Genomic DNA, 17,893 nt, shown 5'->3' on the forward strand with positions numbered 1-17,893 from the left:
ATGGTGGCTCAGTGGTTAGCACTGCTGCCTCATGGCACCAAGGACCTGGGTTGGAATCCAGTCTTGGGCGACAGTCTGAGGGGACTTTGCACATTCTCCCTATATCTGCGTGGGTTTCCTCCTGCAGTCCAAAGATGTGCAAGTTAGGTGGACTGGCCACAGTAAATTGCCCATTGTGTCCAGGTTTGTGCAGGCTAGGTGGATTAGCCATGGGAAATGTCGGGTTACAGGGATGGGATGGGTCTGGGTGGGATGCTCTTCAGAGGGTCGGTGTGGACTTGATGGTCTGAATGGCCTGCTTCCACACTAGGATTGTATGGTTCTAGAATTAAAATTGCACTTCTTTATAAATGTAAGATCGAATGGCACATCTGTGGTTTTGACCTTTAATGCTATTCCAATTTTTAAAAATCCTAACTTTCTCTAAATTCACCGTAAAGTCTTACAAAACAATATCTGTGGACAATAACCCCAAAGCTTAGCTTTACATTAGCAACAAAGATGATTTTAGTGATCTTAATTCGTTGCTCATCAAATACCCAAGTTAAATTTTACAGTGGCATTAGGGTTGTCTGTAGTTTCCTTGAAACAAGACAGCAATGATTTTAGTGACTGGGAGAAGCTTGCTAATACTCAATGGCATAACTTGTTAATTATGCTGCATCATGCTTTGAGTTGCAGTATCTTAATGACGAAGTAGTGACAGCCAAGATGAAAAGATAAGAAGCAAATTTAAAAAAAAGTTCTTCAGTATTAGCTAAATCTACTTTAAATGCACTCCACCTATGGCGTATATCCTTCCTTAAACAAGGGAACCAAGATGTGCATACAATATTCCAGCTATAGTGTCAACTAGGTTCCACACAATTGAAGTAGGACATCTTTGCTCCTGTACTCTTATTCTCTACAGGAAAGGCCAACATTCTGCTTGCCTTCCTAACTGCAACTACACTTGCAAGATTAGCTTTCAATGACTTATGAACAGGGATACCAATGTTCATTTGGACAGAAATGGTAAAAGATTGAGAAGTATTCAAGAAATATTCCATACCTCTGTTCATCCTCACATTACCCATGTTATATTCCTTTCACAATGACCTACTTGCTCACTCAGCCTGTCCAAATTCCCCAGAAACCTCTGAATTATCCTCACAACACACATTTGTACATAAAATCCCATCTCAGGAACCTTTTAGGGAAGGAAATCTGCCATCCTTAACTAGTCTGGCCTGCACGTGATTCAGATCCATAGCAATAACTTTTAATTATCCTCTAGATTCCTCTATGGCCCGAGTGACCCACTTAAATCAAGGGGCAATTGGGGATGAGTAATAAATGTTGGCCCAGCCAGCAATGCCCACATCTAAATTAAAGAATCAACCAAGTTGTGTACATGTTCAAAGCCTGGATAAACCCTCACTCCACACTATCCTCCCCCCAAAACCAAATAAGTATCCCCATGAACTGTGATGGAGGCAACTCCCCTGTGACGTTATGACATGTTGCATTGCTTGCTGCAGATTCAATCTGCCTGGCATAAAGGCCATGTGGTGCAAGTGCTAAATTGACCTGGCACACAGATGTATGACAGGATGTACACGCTGTCACCTGAGGTCTGCTGTTTAGCAGGGCCATCTGCCTAGTTGTCTGACTGGCAAATGGCAATGCAAGACACAGCCGTCTCACCCGAATCTACCACTTATCTTGATAGCCATGCTGTTCACAGCCTGTTAAGATTCCAACCCAAAGTAATTATTTAGCTTCTCTGCCATTTCCCTATTTCTAAATTCTCACATTTCTACCTGTAATGGACCCACATTTGCCTTTGCCAATCTTCTCCTTTTAACTCAGCAGTGACATCTTTTAACAGTCCATCTTTATCTTCCATGCTAGCTTATATTCATTCTATGCTACCTTGATCAGTTTCTAGGTCCTCCTTAGGTGAATGTGAAAATGCTCCAAATTCTCAGGCTAACTACTTTTTCTGCAACTTTTTTAGCCTCTTCCTTTGATCTAATGATGGGTAGAATGAGGTACTAAGAGTAAGCTGAATAGGGAAAGACTGCACTTATTCAGCACAGGTTCCAAAGAAATGAGCTCTCTCCTATCGCATAAGTTGCACAGGAATTTGCTAACAATAGCATTAAAGGCAACAGGCCACCAGTGCACACCAAGACCACCATGATCAAATCCAACCACTAACCTCCCAAAAGGCTACCCAAAAATAAGTGTTCAGCAAATACTGAGACCAGAAAACCACCACATTTTGCATCAGTATTTCTTCCAAGTTATCTAAATGACAAAATAACTATTGGAACAGATGTCTGCAAACCTTTGATTTATTTTGATATATACATATATAAAGGTACTACTTCACAAATCATGAACTTGCACTTTTACATTGCAGTGTATGTGTAAACTGCAATATGATTATATTACCAATTTAACAGCCCGGATTTATTCTGGAGTAAACATAATTCTAACATTTTATTACAAATCTGAAAAATATATCCAAGGAGAATTCAGCTTGTATGCTTGAAACAACAATTAAACCCACTGACAACCCTGGAATCAGTTCCCTTACTTCTGTTAGTACTGGAAAGGCAGAAATTAAATTTACCCTGACAGAACATAAACATTTCACGTGAGCAGCTAGCACAGCTTCAGGGGTTAGAAATCAATACTATTGTTTGAAATAATTTAGACTGTGCAAAGTAATATTGATGGCTTTTGTGATTTGGTTAATGTAAGAAATCAGCATGTAAAATAAATGCATACAGGTGACCAGAAGATAATTACTGTATATATACTGTCTATACTGTAGGACATGTGTAATAACAGGAAACTTTTTCAGAAAATAAAAGTCAACTCTACATTCTATTGGTCTCAAATAGAGTATTTCAATTAAATTATTAATATTAGGGATTTTGTTTACTTATTGAACTCAACATTTGGATTTGATCAAAGATTATCTGCTGTGTTGCAGAATCTTCTTTAAATATCACAATCATTTCTGTTTAATGTTTAATCAGCAACTGACCACTTGGAGGGAGCAGTCTTATTTAAGTTGGAATACTGGTTCTAAAGCACATAAAACTTTTATTTAAACGGCAATAATTTAAATCATTTGCAAAGAAAAGAAGTGTTCATTGAATGCTGATCGATCAAAAATGAGATTATCCTTAAACTAAGAGTAGTTTGGAAGTATTTTGCAATATTTACTATAATTTTAAACAAACAAAATCTATATTGTAGAAGTTAATTTTTTCAAAGACTAGCTCGTAGAACATACAACAGTCACATGTTTAGTACCATGACTGGCTAACCAGCTTGAGAATTCTTTATCAATTTTCATGCAATGCAGCAGATATCAAAGAACAACTTAGGATATTGAACAATGTTGACTTACTACATAACCCCCATTGGAAGAATTTTTAAAAGGACTAATTCACAGTTTCTAAAAGAAAAGGAGGTTCTGATTTTAAAGTCCCAGACTCTGAAAGTTTGTCAAGACATCAGAAAAATCAGAACATTACAGCAGTCGAATGGGGGGGAGAAAAGAATATTTTGAATATTAGGAATATCATATCTTAGATACATAATGTTACTATAGTCAGAGAAAACTTGCAAAATAACGTAATAAAATGTTAATGATATTTTGATAAAATCTGCCTATTTAATTTCATATAAGCAGAACTTTCAGCAATGCAATGGTTAGAAATTAACACAATGAATGGAACTAGAAATGGTGACCCTTCTAGAACTGCCACATTGATCTATATTGGTTAAAGTCAGACCCTTTAAGTGAAACAGAGTGACTTCTTTTGGGCAGACTGGACCAGCCAGCAATATTAAATTCATTTGTACGTGAACGGTGACTGGCAATGAAGCAAGAGTATTGACGGGAAACAGAACGTGCTGAGAAACCAGCAGGTCTGGCACAATCTGTGGGAGAAAATAAAAATAACAGTCCAAAGGTTATTCTTAGGAAAGTTCCAAGCTCTATTTCTCACAACAGATGTTGCCAGACTTGCTGAGTTTCTCCAGAACCTTCTGTTCCTATTTCAGATTTCCAGCATCCACAATATTTTGCTTTCAGAAAATACTGAAAATAAGTTTGGGAAAAATAAAAATAGAGAAGAAAGAAAATACAGACTTTCCAGTGGCCCCGGTTATAGTCCTACTTTCCTTATTCCCCTTACCCCTTCCTTGCAGATTATATAGTTGCAGAATGATTGAGGAAGATGAGGTGCAAAAATGATTTCCATTCTGCGTAGGACAGTCCCAGAATTCAGGATACAGTCTTTGTTGTCAGGAAATGTGCCTTCAACACAGAGTTGTGTCCGACTAACCATTAGCCTCATCAAGAGCTGATTGGACCAAGTCACACCCAGAGCTGGTAGCACTTTTTTATCTAACAAGCTGGAAAACAATTGTAACAGACATAAATACAGCAATATAATCACACATTTATAAAATACAGCCCTTCCTTTCAAAATGTTACTATGCAACACTCTGAATAACCTTAAATATTGCATGCTTCACAACTCTAACAAGTTTCTTTTTCAACTAAATCATCTTATATAACTTTAAGGAACTTCAATCTGATATTTCTTCCTCTTCATTTGATATGTAGACTTAAGAGGTCCTGAGTGAACAAACGAGTATCTTCCTGGCTCTACTTGTGAGGAAGTTCCTCATTATTGTTTCAGCCCTTACTTTGTTGACTTGTCTGAAATCACAACTTAATGCAGAAATGGAAAGAGGACAAAAGCATGGTTTTCTATTCTGACACAAAATACTGATATTGATATTTGCTGTGTGGAGATTTATTATAAATCACAGTCTACAACAGGCAAATATATATGGATCTATTTTAGTTTACAATTGCAAAAATCTAACAGTTTCAATCAGATAGAAGACAAAATAGATGAAATGTTCAAAAGCATGACTCAAGATCCGGCTTTCAAAAGGCATTTGAAGATAGACTGCTTCGGAAGATAGATGGTTTAAGTACCAACGGAGTACTGGGCAAGGTGAGAGAAAGCACAGCCAACAAGGAGAATAATGAGATGGGGAGAGGGATGAGTGGGGAACTGACAGAGACCAGAGTTGAAAAAAGGAGTTAGCACAGGACTTCAGGGCTTAAAAGTGAAGAGATTTTAAGTGGCAAAGTCACAGAATAACATGTAAAGAAGTACAGAAATCCTAAAGATATTTTGAAACCTGTAGAAATCATTCAAGATCCATGTCAAATTGTTATGACCCGGTGTCAGACTGCAAATCAAAATGTAGAAGGATAAGTAATAAGTTTGCAGATGGCACAAAAATTGTTGGTGTTGTTGATGAGGAGGAGGATTATCTTAGGCTACAGTCTGATATTGATCAGCTGGTAAATTGCGCAGAGCAGTGGCAGATGGAATTTAATCTTGTAAGTGGGAGGTGTTGAATTTTGAGAAAAATATGGAAAGGATATACACATAAATGTGGGTCCCTAGGGAGTACTAATGAATGTAGGGACCTTGATGTACAAGTTCATAAGACTCCTGAAGGGGTCAGCACATGTGGACAGAATGATGATGGCTGTACATGGAATGTTTGCTTTCATTAGCCAGGACATAGAATACAGGAGGAAGGAAGTCTTGCAACAAATTTATAAAATATGGTTTGGCCACAGATGGAATACGGTGTGCAGTTCTGGTTACCACATTATTGGAAGGATTGCAAAAGTGTGCAGAGGAGATTCACCTGGATGTAGCTTGGGATGGAAAGTCTCAGTTGTGAGGAGAGACTGTGTTTATTTTCCCTGGAACAGAACAGGCTGAGGAGTGATTGAGAAACACAAAATTATAGTAGTTAGAGAACAGAGTAGATTGTCAGAATCTTACCCCCATGGCAGACATGTCTAAAACTAAAAAGGGCATAAATTTAAGGCGAGGAGTAAGTGGTTTAAATGAAAATAAATTTTCAATAAGAGGGCGGTAGAAATAATGGAACATACTGCCTGGAGGGTGGGAGAAGAAGGTATTTTAGTAATATTTAAGAAGCACCTGGATGGGTACTTAAAATGCCAGGACGTAGTAAACAATGGACCAAGTGCATGTAAATGGGATTAGTGTAGTTTAGTGGTTGTTGTTTGGCATTAACATGACAGCCAAAGGGCCCGTTTCAGTGCTGTATGACTATGAAGTCAGGCTTTCAACCTCTCTACACAACACAGTAAAATTAAAACCTTCAAAGATTCTCAAAATTGACCCTAATAGTTCCTAACTCGACTTTTTGCATAACTAATCCCAGATTCGGTGAATAATCAACTCCAGACACTGGTTTGTATTTTAAACAAAAGACATTGAAATTTATTAGCAATATAGAAACTTTAGGAGAGCAAAATTAGATAAGGTAATCTGATTAGTCAATGCTACAAATCCAAAAACCTTTGTTTTCCGCCCATTCACACAAAAGGAGATAGACAGTCAAACAAACAGATAAGGCAAAAATAAAAGAAAACAACAAAATTGGCCAAATTACTCAAATAGTTTTCATAATGTGTTGTTCCACAGGTATAAATGATGGTTTCTTGGTTGATTTTCTGAAGATGTTGATCAGGGTCACCTTTACAGTTAATTTGGATAAAAATGGTAATAATTATAACTTAGTCTTCTATTCTCTGAGCTTCCAAGAACTGCTCATAGGAGGATAGATAAGGAGCTTTCAGCTTTTCATGCGTTGCAGCAACAGCCAGATTCCTTCTCTGCAAAAACACTGTCCAAAACCCAATCCTCCCTGATAGACTGTCATGTCCATAGGTCCCAGTTGCCATTCAACATCTGCCATCTGCTTGAGCACAAAGTCTCTGTTAGACTTGCTGGAACTAATTCCCAGGTACCAACCTCATCAATAGCCAACCTCTGCTATCTGTTTAAATATAATGCAGAACGCTTTGATCAGGAGTGCAGTTGCAATTAATTTCCAGGCGGAGCCTCATGAATACACAAAACCTTGTTTGGTCTGTGTTCCTTTTAACACAAGCTGTTACTCAAAGCCCAAAAATTATCTTTAGTTCCTAGTTAACTGCTCTAAACCAAAGTTGATAAAAGAATAAAAGAAAAATAAACAAAAATCAGCGAGGGTTTGAATAAAATGGTGAGAGAGATTTGGTACAAAACAGCTATGAAATTTACTTATTCAGTTAGGGATTATGAAAATTAGGTAATCATTGAGAATATGTAGCAAAGCTAAGTCTAGAAATGGCAGAAACATGAATTAGTGTTTTACCCCATTAATTACCAAGCTGTCAAACTTCTTTCAATCAAAGTGATGGATAGTGTTGTAAGTAGTGGAATAGTCTGTTCACTGATACTCCATGTGGGTTCCACTAGGGCCACTCAGTCTTGGTCCAAACATGGACAAAATAACTGAACCCCAGAGGTGAAGTGAGAGTGACTTCCCATGACATTAAGGCAGCACTTGACAGAGTATGGCATCAAGATGCGCTAGAAAAACTAGAGTCAACAGGAATCAGGATAAAACTCAGTGAATTAGAATCATATCGAACACAAAGGAAGATGGTTGTGGTTTTTCGGAAGTTAATCATCTCAGCTCCAGGGTATCACTGCTGGAGTTCCTCAGGTAATGTCCTAGGCACAACCATCTTCAGTTGTTTCAATGACTTTCCTTCCATCATAAGGTCAGAAGTGGAATGTTCACCGACGAGTCGACGATATTCAGCACCATTTGCCACTCCTCAGATACTGAAGCAGTTGGTGCTTGTATTGCAGCAAAACCTGGACAACATCCCAGATGGAAAGTAAAATTCAGGGTCATTGCCTGGCACCTGTGAACCATGTCCAACAAAGAAGAATGGATCGATTGCCGCTTGACGATTAATGGCATTACCATTACTGAATTCCCAACTATAAACATGCTGTGAATTACCAATGGCTGAACTGAACCAGCAATATAAATACTGTGGCTACAAGAGCTGGTCAAGGCTAGGAATCATTCATCAAGCTCAGCACTTCTTGTCTTCCCAATGTCCATCCAACAGCTATGAGGCACAAGGCAGGAGAGTAATGGAATGCACATCATTGACATATTAACCAACACCTTCAACGTTCACTCTCTTCGCTGCAATACATAATGGTAGCAGTGTACATCAACTTCTAGATGCACTGCAATAACTCATCAAGACTACTCCAATAGCACTTTCTACACTTGGAACACCAAAAAGGTAACAGGTACTGCAAGTTCTCTTCCAAACCACACACCATCCTGACTTGGAATTATATCATGATTCTCCACTATTGTTCAGTCAAAACCTTGAATTTCCCTACTTAACAGTACCACTTGGAGGACAGCAGCAGTTCAAAAAGGCAGTTCATTACCACCTTCTCAAGGGTGAGCCAGTGACCTCCACAATGCAAGAACGAATAAAGGAAACATTGTAGTAGGGATGGAGACAGGGGTCATAACGCAAATGAAAATAGGTTGCCATGTTAACTAGATATGGGAACTAAAAGTCAGCATTTATCAATAAGATATAGAATTATTTTGGATTATGTTGGATTGATCTTGTGCTGGCACTGGCAGCCAGGAAGGAATGTGTTTAGTGCCTAGCTGTGCAGTTTTACAACAAATAAACAATATAGTTTTTGGTCTGCTGACGTTTGAATCATACATGACTTGCTATTATGCTTTCAGTATCAACAGATATATTAATTCAAGGCTAGAGTTGAAAATAGGGCATAGTCAGTCTACAAAGTACCTGGTAACCATCTAAGCAAACTTGAAAATTACAGTACATTGAGGTGCCATATTAATTAAGACCAGGATGTAACCTCAGGCCAGAGAAAATAATAATTAATTAATTCCAGAGTCCACTGCAGATGCATTGGTTGAATGGACATGGATTCAAATAGAAAGAGCAGGGCATTGTAAAATAGTTGAAGGAAGACAGTCAATATGGAAAGGTACAGAGTTCAAAGTATAGCTTAGTATGGTTGCAATCAATGAGAATAGGCCTCCAGACCAAAAAACAACCCTTCACCCACTTTCTGTATCTTGCTGTTAAGCCAATTTTGGGTCTAATTGGCAAGGTTAACATGAATCCCATGTGATCTCACTTTACTAATTAGATTACCACATGGAACCTTGTCAAAGATTTTACTAAAGTCTAAGTAAACAACATCGCCTTTCTGTCCTCAATCCTGGGTGTCACGGTGGTTAGCACTGCTGGGTTCAATTTCCGCCTTAGGCAACTGTCTGTGTGGAGTTTGCACATTCTCCCCATGTCTGCGTGGGTTTCCTCCGGGTGCTCCGGTTTCCTCCCACAGTCCAAGAATGTGCAGGCTAGGTGAATTGGCCATGCTAAACTGCCCGTAGTTTTAGGTGAAGGGGTAAATGTAGGGGAATGGGTCTGGGTGGGTTGCTCTTTGGAGAGTCGGTGTGGGCTTGTTAGGCCGAAGGGCCTGTTTTCACACTGTAAGTAATCTAATCTTCTTGGTTACTTCCTCAAAAACCTCAATCAAGTTTGTGAGACACGATTTCCTTTGTACAAAACCATGCTGACTATCACTAATTATTCCTTGCCTCTCAGATGCATATAAATCATATCTTTCAGAATCAACTCCAACAACTTACCCACCAAAGTCAGACTCACAGGTCTAAAGTTCCCAGTTGTACAGTTGTAAGGTCTCAGTTCTGATATGTTAATTATTTTTGCACTGTCTCTGGTGCTTTCCTGTTCTTATGTAATATGGAGACCAGAAAAATGCATAGTACACCAAATGATTCACAGAACCTTGGTTAGACTACACAATTTCCCTCTTTTTGAATTCTATTCCTCTGGAAATGACCAATGATTTATCCATGATTAACCCCTTGATCCCATCTTGCCTCTGCTCCATTTGATCCTATTAATTTTCTCATTCAACAAAAAGAATTCATAACATGCAAATGAAAGCTTTCAGAAAAATATACTTGCCCAAAATTACCCTGAGCCAAATGAGAGTCATTTACCACGTCTGCAATCTGTAAGAGATAAACAGAAAAATTAATTGTTCTTGTTACATTAATTAATTGTCCTAAGCTTACTTGGTTAAATATACCTTATACTCAATTTACTTCAACACTGAAGGCAAGAGAGAAATACTGGAGATCACCTTGTGAAGTAAAACAAAATACCATCTCTACAATTTGCAGGTGAAAATGTCTCAATTCTGCACTGGATAAGATCAAAACCAACTTTTATCCTTGCATAGTTTATTTTCTTGACCTAAATTATTGGTTACATAATACAATTATTATAAATGTTTGTGTTTTATCTGCCATGATGAATTGATTACTTCTAATGGTACAGCAGCTGAATCATCCTTTTTAATTTTGAAAAGACTACCATAGTTCCAGTACTAAACAGATGGTAAACATGGTAATTTTATCTACATTTAATATCTATCTCATCTAAAGTGTCTAAGACAATATATTTCATAATCCTAGTACACTTTCCATTAAAAACAAAGCCTATTGTCTTGTATTTATCATTTATACTATTATTTTAAGTTTTCAAGATGGGGAGTCAGTGTCAAAGGTGTAATTTATTTCTGAGAGGGCTTTTGAACCATCTTAGTGCCTTTAGTCAGGAACTTCCATGATTTTAATAGTAACAATATAAAAAGCAGTATTGAGAAAGATTTGGAGGAAAATGTAGAAGTGTTGGTAATATGCGCACCTTGCCCTTTAGTTTGGGGGGGTGCAGGTTAGGAGATGCAAATGTACAAAATGTGTAGCTAAGTGTTTAAATAATGTGAATTAAATATTAGTTTGAAAAGTCATACCTGATTGATACAGATGACAGGACTACTGAACTGATGGCTGAGGTGGTGGAGCATGGCTCCAATTTTCTGAAGATACTTGGCCTTGGCAATCGAATCACTGACTCCAAATTCACATCTGAATAAAGCTGCAATTGAATCAATCACCACAAGGCGTATCAAGCCTCGTGACAGTAAGATTGGTAGTCTTTTGCTAATGCAGTGATTTAAGGACTCCTGTCAAAAACAAAAAGTAGACATTTTTCTAAAATATACTTAATACAGCACTTTTTATGCTATTTCATGAAATGTGGGGGTCTTTTGCAAGGCCACCATTTGTTGTCTGTCCTAATTAACCTTTATTGCTCTCAGAAATGCAAGTCATTCAGTTCAAAAGTCAACTTGTTAGGTCTGGAGACACATGCAGGCCAGACCAGGTAAGAGTTGGCAGATTGCTTTCCCTAAAGTCTGTTGTTGAGGTAGATGACATTTTAACAACAATCAATGATAATTTCATGGTTACCATTACGTAAATTCCACATTTTCTGAAATTGAATTTAAATTCCCACAGCAGTTGTGGTGGGAATTGAATCTATGTCCCTAGAACACAAGCCTAAGCCTTGATTACCAGTCTAACAACATTACCACTATATCCCCAAGTCCCCTTGTTGCCAATAATTTTATAATTATATAGTTTGTGAAGAGGCTAATCTGACTTTTTAAAATTGGCACAGCACCTTGTAAGGCAGCCCACAAAAATCATGCGACTGCTCTTTTTGATTCACAGTCAAGATGAACTAGTGCATTATCTCCATACAAATCAAAAAAGGCAACATTAACCTTTGGATAATGGTGGACCTTCAGTTTGGGCAGCCAAATTTCAGAACAAACTCCCACAGTTTGGAATGCCTGTGCTAGTGTATCACACTGTAATCTGTTATCAAATTAAAGGGATTTATTCAAACCAATCTTATTACACTAGTTTTTCATTTGGACATTTTTACGATCATGGAAAGTATTACAGGCAAAGGAACTACTTGTTGATGTTGGACTTACCACATCTGCAACATGTTCAATAAAAATGTTGTTACCAAACTTAATATTGTTGACAACGTCGGGCGGCACGTCAGTTCGTAACATGGATTGAAAGGCAATCAATTCCTGCAATCGTTTATTTGGAAAAGTATCCTCTGTACAAATATACACAACTCCTGGAAAGATAAGATATTCAACAAGTTCAAAAGAGGTGACTGGGGGAAAAGACAAAATACTGGACATTTCCCAATGCTCTTAAACAAAACAAAGAAAAACAAAAGTAAAAACTGAAGATAAAAACAGTGAAGATTGTCACATTTCATCATCATGAAGATTGTTTTGTAGAACTTTAATCTGTGCTCTGAAACGTTATGCCCTGGCAAATCAGAGAAATTATTAACGTTATTACAGTCAATGAAATGATTGGCTCACCTATTTTTAGCTCTCTTTCAGTTGGTCACCACAAATAATTTACATAAAATCACAGAATTCCTACAGTGCTGATAGAGGCCATTTGAGCCATCGGGTCTGCACTGGCCTTCCAAACAGCATCCCATCCAGACTCACACCAACCCTATCCCATACCCCCACATTTATTATGATTAATCCACCTAACCCGCACACCCCTGGACACTTTGGGGTAAGTTACATGGCCTTTCTATCTAATCTGCACATATTTGGTCTGTGGCAGGAAACTGCCTGCTGCTAAATCACTTTGAAAAATTTAATTAAACTAGTTCAAAGAATTTAAGGGTACCCTATTCCAAACTTTCTTGAGGAAAAAAGTTTGTATTTTATGATCTAGCAAATATCTAACAGATATACACCACATAGGAGGATGGTGTGGGGAAAGCAGGCTGTTTGAATAGATAGTAAGGTATAGACAGTGCAATTTAAGATTTTTAAAAGAGTTGTTGTATTGCAAAACTTGATTTGGTAAACTTGCAACCTTGATTTCTCTGTGAACAGTGGTTTTCCCAAACAAAACCCCACAAAAACGTGGATGCTGGAAATCTGAAACAAAAGCACAGTGCTGGATGAACACAGATATAGTAGCATCTGTCGACAGAAAACTCAAGGTTGAGTCCTGAAGCCTAGAAGGTACTGAGGCAGAAAACAAGGTGATCTTCCTCAGCTTTTCCAAACTGCCTTTTCACCATCATTGATTTCTGAGATTGAGATGTCAAAAAAACGTGTACTCGGTCTATGTTGCTTTCTCTCTCCTTTGGTACGAAAAACAAGCTCTTGGTATAATTCATTTGGATATTCCAAGTCAAGATCCACTGACTTTTTCAAACTCAAAATTCCTTGGGTAACGTTTCGTCCACAATGTGAAGTTATCATGTGGGTCAGTAAAACAAGAGATGTAAATTTCTTATACCCACAAAATTTCAGTGCCTCTTGATTAAAATGATTATTCTATTGGTATCAGTTTTGTATATTCCATGTGGGTTGCTTTGGCTTATCAAGTGATTGTAAGAGCCATTTTAGGTCAATAATGTCACATTTTTAAAATAGGTATTCAAATAAAATGATGCTAGTTGAGGACTGATCATCCATTTTTATTGTAATCGTAACAAATTTAATCTTTTGAATATAAACTAACTTATCTTGGAAACTATTTCTTGGACAGTAAGAGAAAACAAAAGTACAAAAACGAGCAAAGGCCACAGATATTAAAAAAAATGCTGTCAATTTTGGATTTTTCAGGCACCTCAAATTCATATCCCTCAACTCACTGATCAATTTTTCTGCAAACGTTTAACCTGGTTATCATCAAAGTGACAATTCATTTATTTCCTCAGTCCTTGAAGAAACAATTTAAAGTTTAGCTCATGGTTCCCTGGTACAGCTACATCAAAAATTAATTAACACTAAAAAAACCACATTTTTAAAAAAGTCACTGCCCCCATTCCCTTTGGAGATTAGACCTTAAGGAGCTCCTGGGTTCTCTGCTCCAAATTGATTTTTGACCAATCAGGTTAAGGTTTACAGCACTTCAAAGAATTTGAATGCTGTCTCTCTAGCTTATTGCTATATTTTTAATTTTCTAGCTTCAATCAAAGACTTTCTGAGATTATTATGTTAATTGCTGTAGCGTGACTGAGCTTTAAGGGAGGCAGACCACCTTTCAAGTGTACAGGCTAGCTGTATCTCATGCTAACAGCACCTGTTTCTGGGACCAATGCTGAATATAGACCCAGCCAGTAACACATTTCCACTGAAATCATATTCAACAGCAGACAGATGTTTAACCAACTGCAACAGTAATCACACATTACAATAGAACTTTACAACAGGCCAATCCAATTATTTTAACTCATCATGTTTGACGACATAACATCAGTAACTGCATTTCAAAACCAATTACTTGTATAATTTGAAGGCATGATAGGAACTATGTAAAGATTCCTGTCATTCTGAACTGAGCCTTTTTCCTCCATCATTTTTTTTTAATAGGCCCAGTGAGAACAGCTTTGTCTCTCTTATCATCACATCATAGCAAAAGTGAACTGAAACAGTAAACCAAATATCTAAAAAATTTTGTTTGTACCTGCATCTTGTCCACCATAGCTACATGGAAACTGTACAGACAGGGACAGCTGCATGCAAATTTGTGTCTTGCCTGCTGAACTCTCACCAACTATTTCAGTAATTCCCATTAATGGGATTCCACCTCCAAGTAGTGAGTCCACGACTGGACAACCCATGCTAAGTTTTCGCTTCTGGGTTGGAAAAGGACATTCTCCATTGTATATTTGCAGGGCTGAGGAAACCACGTTTACAAAAAAAAACTTAGTTTATTGTATATAATGTTACAATTTTAATTATTTAGAAATATTTGTTAGAATCAAAAGCTTAAAGTATAATTTACAGTTGAAGAAGCATATACACACTCACTAAGATTATAAACTTTGGAGAGAGATATACTTTTCAATACGTATTGTTATTCTATTTCACTTTAATAATTCAAAGCCATTTCTTGCTCTTCTTGTTACTTACAGATCCTAACAGGCAGGAAAGCAAACAATAATTATATTGGTTCATCTCATACTCCACATTACAATTACAAGGTGCACAAAAGTAAGAAAATTCAATTCACCAACTTATATTCACTCTTTTGATCCTTCTCAATTATTCATTTAAAGAAAGAAAGTATGAAGTTGCATTCAAAGAAAGAAATGACTTGCTTATGGATGCAAGACATTTCTAAATGATGTTTACAAGCACAACCTGTTCTGTAATACAATTTGTTAATATGTTCAAGCAGTGAAACCTCAGTTCCTTGATTGTGAAAAATAATCCAAATTACTTATTCAACTTACATTACCATTACTCTCAAAATTTATTGTTTTTCTGATAACAACTCACTTCTCTCTCTCTCTCCACAATTTCAAAAGCATTGGCTATCCACAAGCATCTCACCCAATACCTACTTTTATTGTGTAATCCTGCAATGATTTTAGGAGCAGACCTAACCACAAAGAACAATACAGCTAATCATAACTCATTTTTCATATGACATCAGGTCGATGTTTTTAAGAATGCAATCAGGATGGAGCACTTGCAGATTTTGCCCATACCTTGCTCAAGTGGTAATAAATTAATCATTATGAACCAACTACCAAACCACTAGAAACTAACTTTAGATGTTATCTGCAGTTTGAACATACGTACCTGGGATTCCATATGACAGAGACCTGTATTTATCTACTATAAACCCAAGTTGTGTGTTCATATTCTATTTACAGTTAACATTGAAATCTCACAGCTCTGTGGATGGCTTAATTCATAATTACCTCAATCTCTGTCCAATGAATTTAAACTCAATAACTCAGAGTTAAGCTCTAGATTGGCATTCGTCACCATCAGCTACATAAAGGCACATTATTAGAAATTGTAACATAAATTATACCTGCATTGTGATTAAGCTCTGTAAAACTTACAAATTTTAAACGTAACAAATCTGAAGATTTAAGCAAGTGTTAAGCAACTGTTTCGACAAAATATTAAATTGAAGCCACTTAAATATCACTGAACATTAAATAACTTTAAAGATTCATTACAAGACATCAATTTGTTTAAAGTTTTAGAACAATTTGTGAATTACTGTTAAAACATATTCAAGATATTTTTAAGCGTTTATTTGGCACTGATTTCTGATCTTGCAGAGATATGATTATATTCTAACTTTTACACACCTGTTACCACAGGATCACTCTTTATTGTTGCTGCGACGGTTTTATGCAAATATTGCACATCAGAACTGGACAACTTAGTGAGTCTCTGCAGATCTGGTCCCGAAAGACATAAGATTTCTTTCATTGTTTGGATGTTTGCTATGGGAGAAAAGATTTTTTTGTAGAAATATTACTGCAAAACATACTTGACTATGACAAACTAGACCAGAAATAACCATTATTACCAATTGAGCCATGTGGTCATAGAGCTACCAAATTCTATAAACAATAATAGGTACATGGCACTAAATCCCTTATCAAAATAACAAATCCTACTGGTTTTTATTCAATGCAAAACAATAAAATGTCTACTAAACAAAACCATATTGTATATTCATATTTCCATGTTAATAATTATACTAACACAGGAGAAAGTGAGCACTGCAGATGCTGGAGAGTCAGAGTCAAAAAGTGTGATGCTGGAAAAGCATACCAGGTCAGGCAGCATTCGAGGAGCAGAAGAGAATCTCCTTTCCCCCCACCTCATCCCAGATCCAATCCTCTAACTCAGCAATGTCCTCTTCACCTGTCCTTCCTCCTTCCCACATATCCATTCCACCCTACCCACCGACCTATGACAATTAGGGACAGCGTGGTGGCACAGTGGTTAGCACTGCTGCCTCACAGCACCAGGGACCCAACTTCGATTTCAACCTTGGCGACTGAATGCGTGGAGTTTGCACATTCTCCCCACGTCTGTGTGGGTCTCCTCTGGGTGCTCTGATTTCCACCCACAATCCAAAGATGTGCATGTTAGGTGAATTGGCCATGCTAAATTGCCTATAATGTTTTTTTTAAAGATGTAGTTCTCAAGGTTAAAGCAATGAAAGGGCTATAGGGAGAACGTGGGAACGGGGTATTGAACTGGATGATCAGTCATGATCATATTGAATGCTAAAGCAGTCTCTAAGGGCCGAAGGACCTATTTTCTATATTTCCGTGAGGCTTCCTGACATGCAGTTTGAATTACTCACAAACACACCTCGCCTAACAGCAGCCACCACTTTAGGATTCAGGTCTAAGTGACTCCAGTCCATCGCGGGCTCCCCGGCCGCGAGACCCATTGGAAGCGGGCAGCAGGAGGTAACGGTAATCGCGCGAGCTGGGGGTCATGGGTCAATGTAACTGCCCCTCCCACAAACACAACACGGCGCCCTCCCTCAGTATAATCGCGGGGGCGGGGAGCTCTCCAGTCCATAACAAGTACTACTGAAAATAATCGCATATCCTCAACCTCTCGTTTATTCCATTAAATATTTCAACAATCTCACTCTGTTCAACTGTTTATTATAACTCTCCATCCTAAAGCACGACGTTGCGTTGTTGCTTAGGCTCGGGGCCATTTAAAGGACGATGATTCGCCCATGTTACGGTTCACGCCGACATCACAATACTCTGTTATTTGATTGGCTCATATAAAGGACAACGCATCGTTGAGTGGTCGATAATTGACAACGCCGCTAGGGAGAGTCTCGAAGGATTGGCTGAAGCGTTGTGATGGTGATGCGTGATCGGGTTGGATGGTGTTTGAGACATCAGGGGTCTGATTGACTGCGATATGAGGTACTCAGGTCTGATAGGCTGTTGTGTGGACTGTCTGAGCTGATAGGCTACAATTTCAGACATGTGTGATCTGATTGGAGTCTTTGCTATAAGTCCAGGTCTGATTGGCGGTTGGTGGGAAACCTGGGTTTGTTGGCTGTGACGTGTGAATGCTGGGTGCGATTGGCTGTGAGTTGCGAAACCTCAGTGTGATTGGCTGTGGGTTGCGAAACCTGGTTGTGTTTGGCTGTGGGGTGGGAAACCTGG

At 37.9% G+C, this 17,893-nt stretch overlaps 1 protein-coding gene across 6 annotated transcripts; it reads right to left on the reverse strand.

The window, feature by feature from the left end:
* Positions 1-2,194: 2,194 nt before the first annotated feature.
* Positions 2,195-17,459, reverse strand: xrcc3 (X-ray repair complementing defective repair in Chinese hamster cells 3). Of its 6 annotated transcripts, XM_072568606.1 has the most exons (8): positions 17,067-17,214; positions 16,046-16,183; positions 14,398-14,610; positions 11,865-12,019; positions 10,833-11,045; positions 9,983-10,029; positions 5,749-5,821; positions 4,258-4,422 (listed from the first exon to the last, which is right to left on the reverse strand). In XM_072568606.1, exons 1-8 carry the CDS (start codon positions 17,146-17,148, stop codon positions 4,411-4,413), a joined length of 933 nt encoding a protein of 310 aa, XP_072424707.1. In that variant the 5' UTR covers positions 17,149-17,214; the 3' UTR covers positions 4,258-4,410. The 6 variants fall into 6 exon arrangements, with proteins under 6 accessions (XP_072424705.1, XP_072424706.1, XP_072424702.1 ...); XM_072568604.1 differs by lacking the exons at positions 5,749-5,821; positions 17,067-17,214 and adding an exon at positions 17,356-17,459 and having other exon boundaries at positions 2,195-4,422; XM_072568605.1 differs by lacking the exon at positions 5,749-5,821 and having other exon boundaries at positions 2,195-4,422; positions 17,059-17,174.
* Between the last annotated feature and the right edge of the window lie 434 nt (positions 17,460-17,893).

Source organism: Chiloscyllium punctatum, chromosome 4, assembly GCF_047496795.1.
Source record: "Chiloscyllium punctatum isolate Juve2018m chromosome 4, sChiPun1.3, whole genome shotgun sequence".
NCBI classification, from domain to species: domain Eukaryota; kingdom Metazoa; phylum Chordata; class Chondrichthyes; order Orectolobiformes; family Hemiscylliidae; genus Chiloscyllium; species Chiloscyllium punctatum.

What these genes read in the sequence shown, in the direction of transcription:
- xrcc3 (XM_072568601.1), bottom strand. Translation starts at nt 17,148, where the DNA reads ATGGGTCTCGCGGCCGGGGAGCCCGCGATGGACTGGAGTCACTTAGAC. An exon ending in GGTGGCTGCTGTTAGGCGAG is followed by an intron (nt 16,184 to 17,066) that starts GTGTGTTTGTGA and finishes TTTCTCCCATAG; the next exon opens with CAAACATCCAAACAATGAAA. An exon ending in CTGTCATCTGTATCAATCAG is followed by an intron (nt 10,030 to 10,832) that starts GTATGACTTTTC and finishes TATCTCTTACAG; the next exon opens with ATTGCAGACGTGGTAAATGA.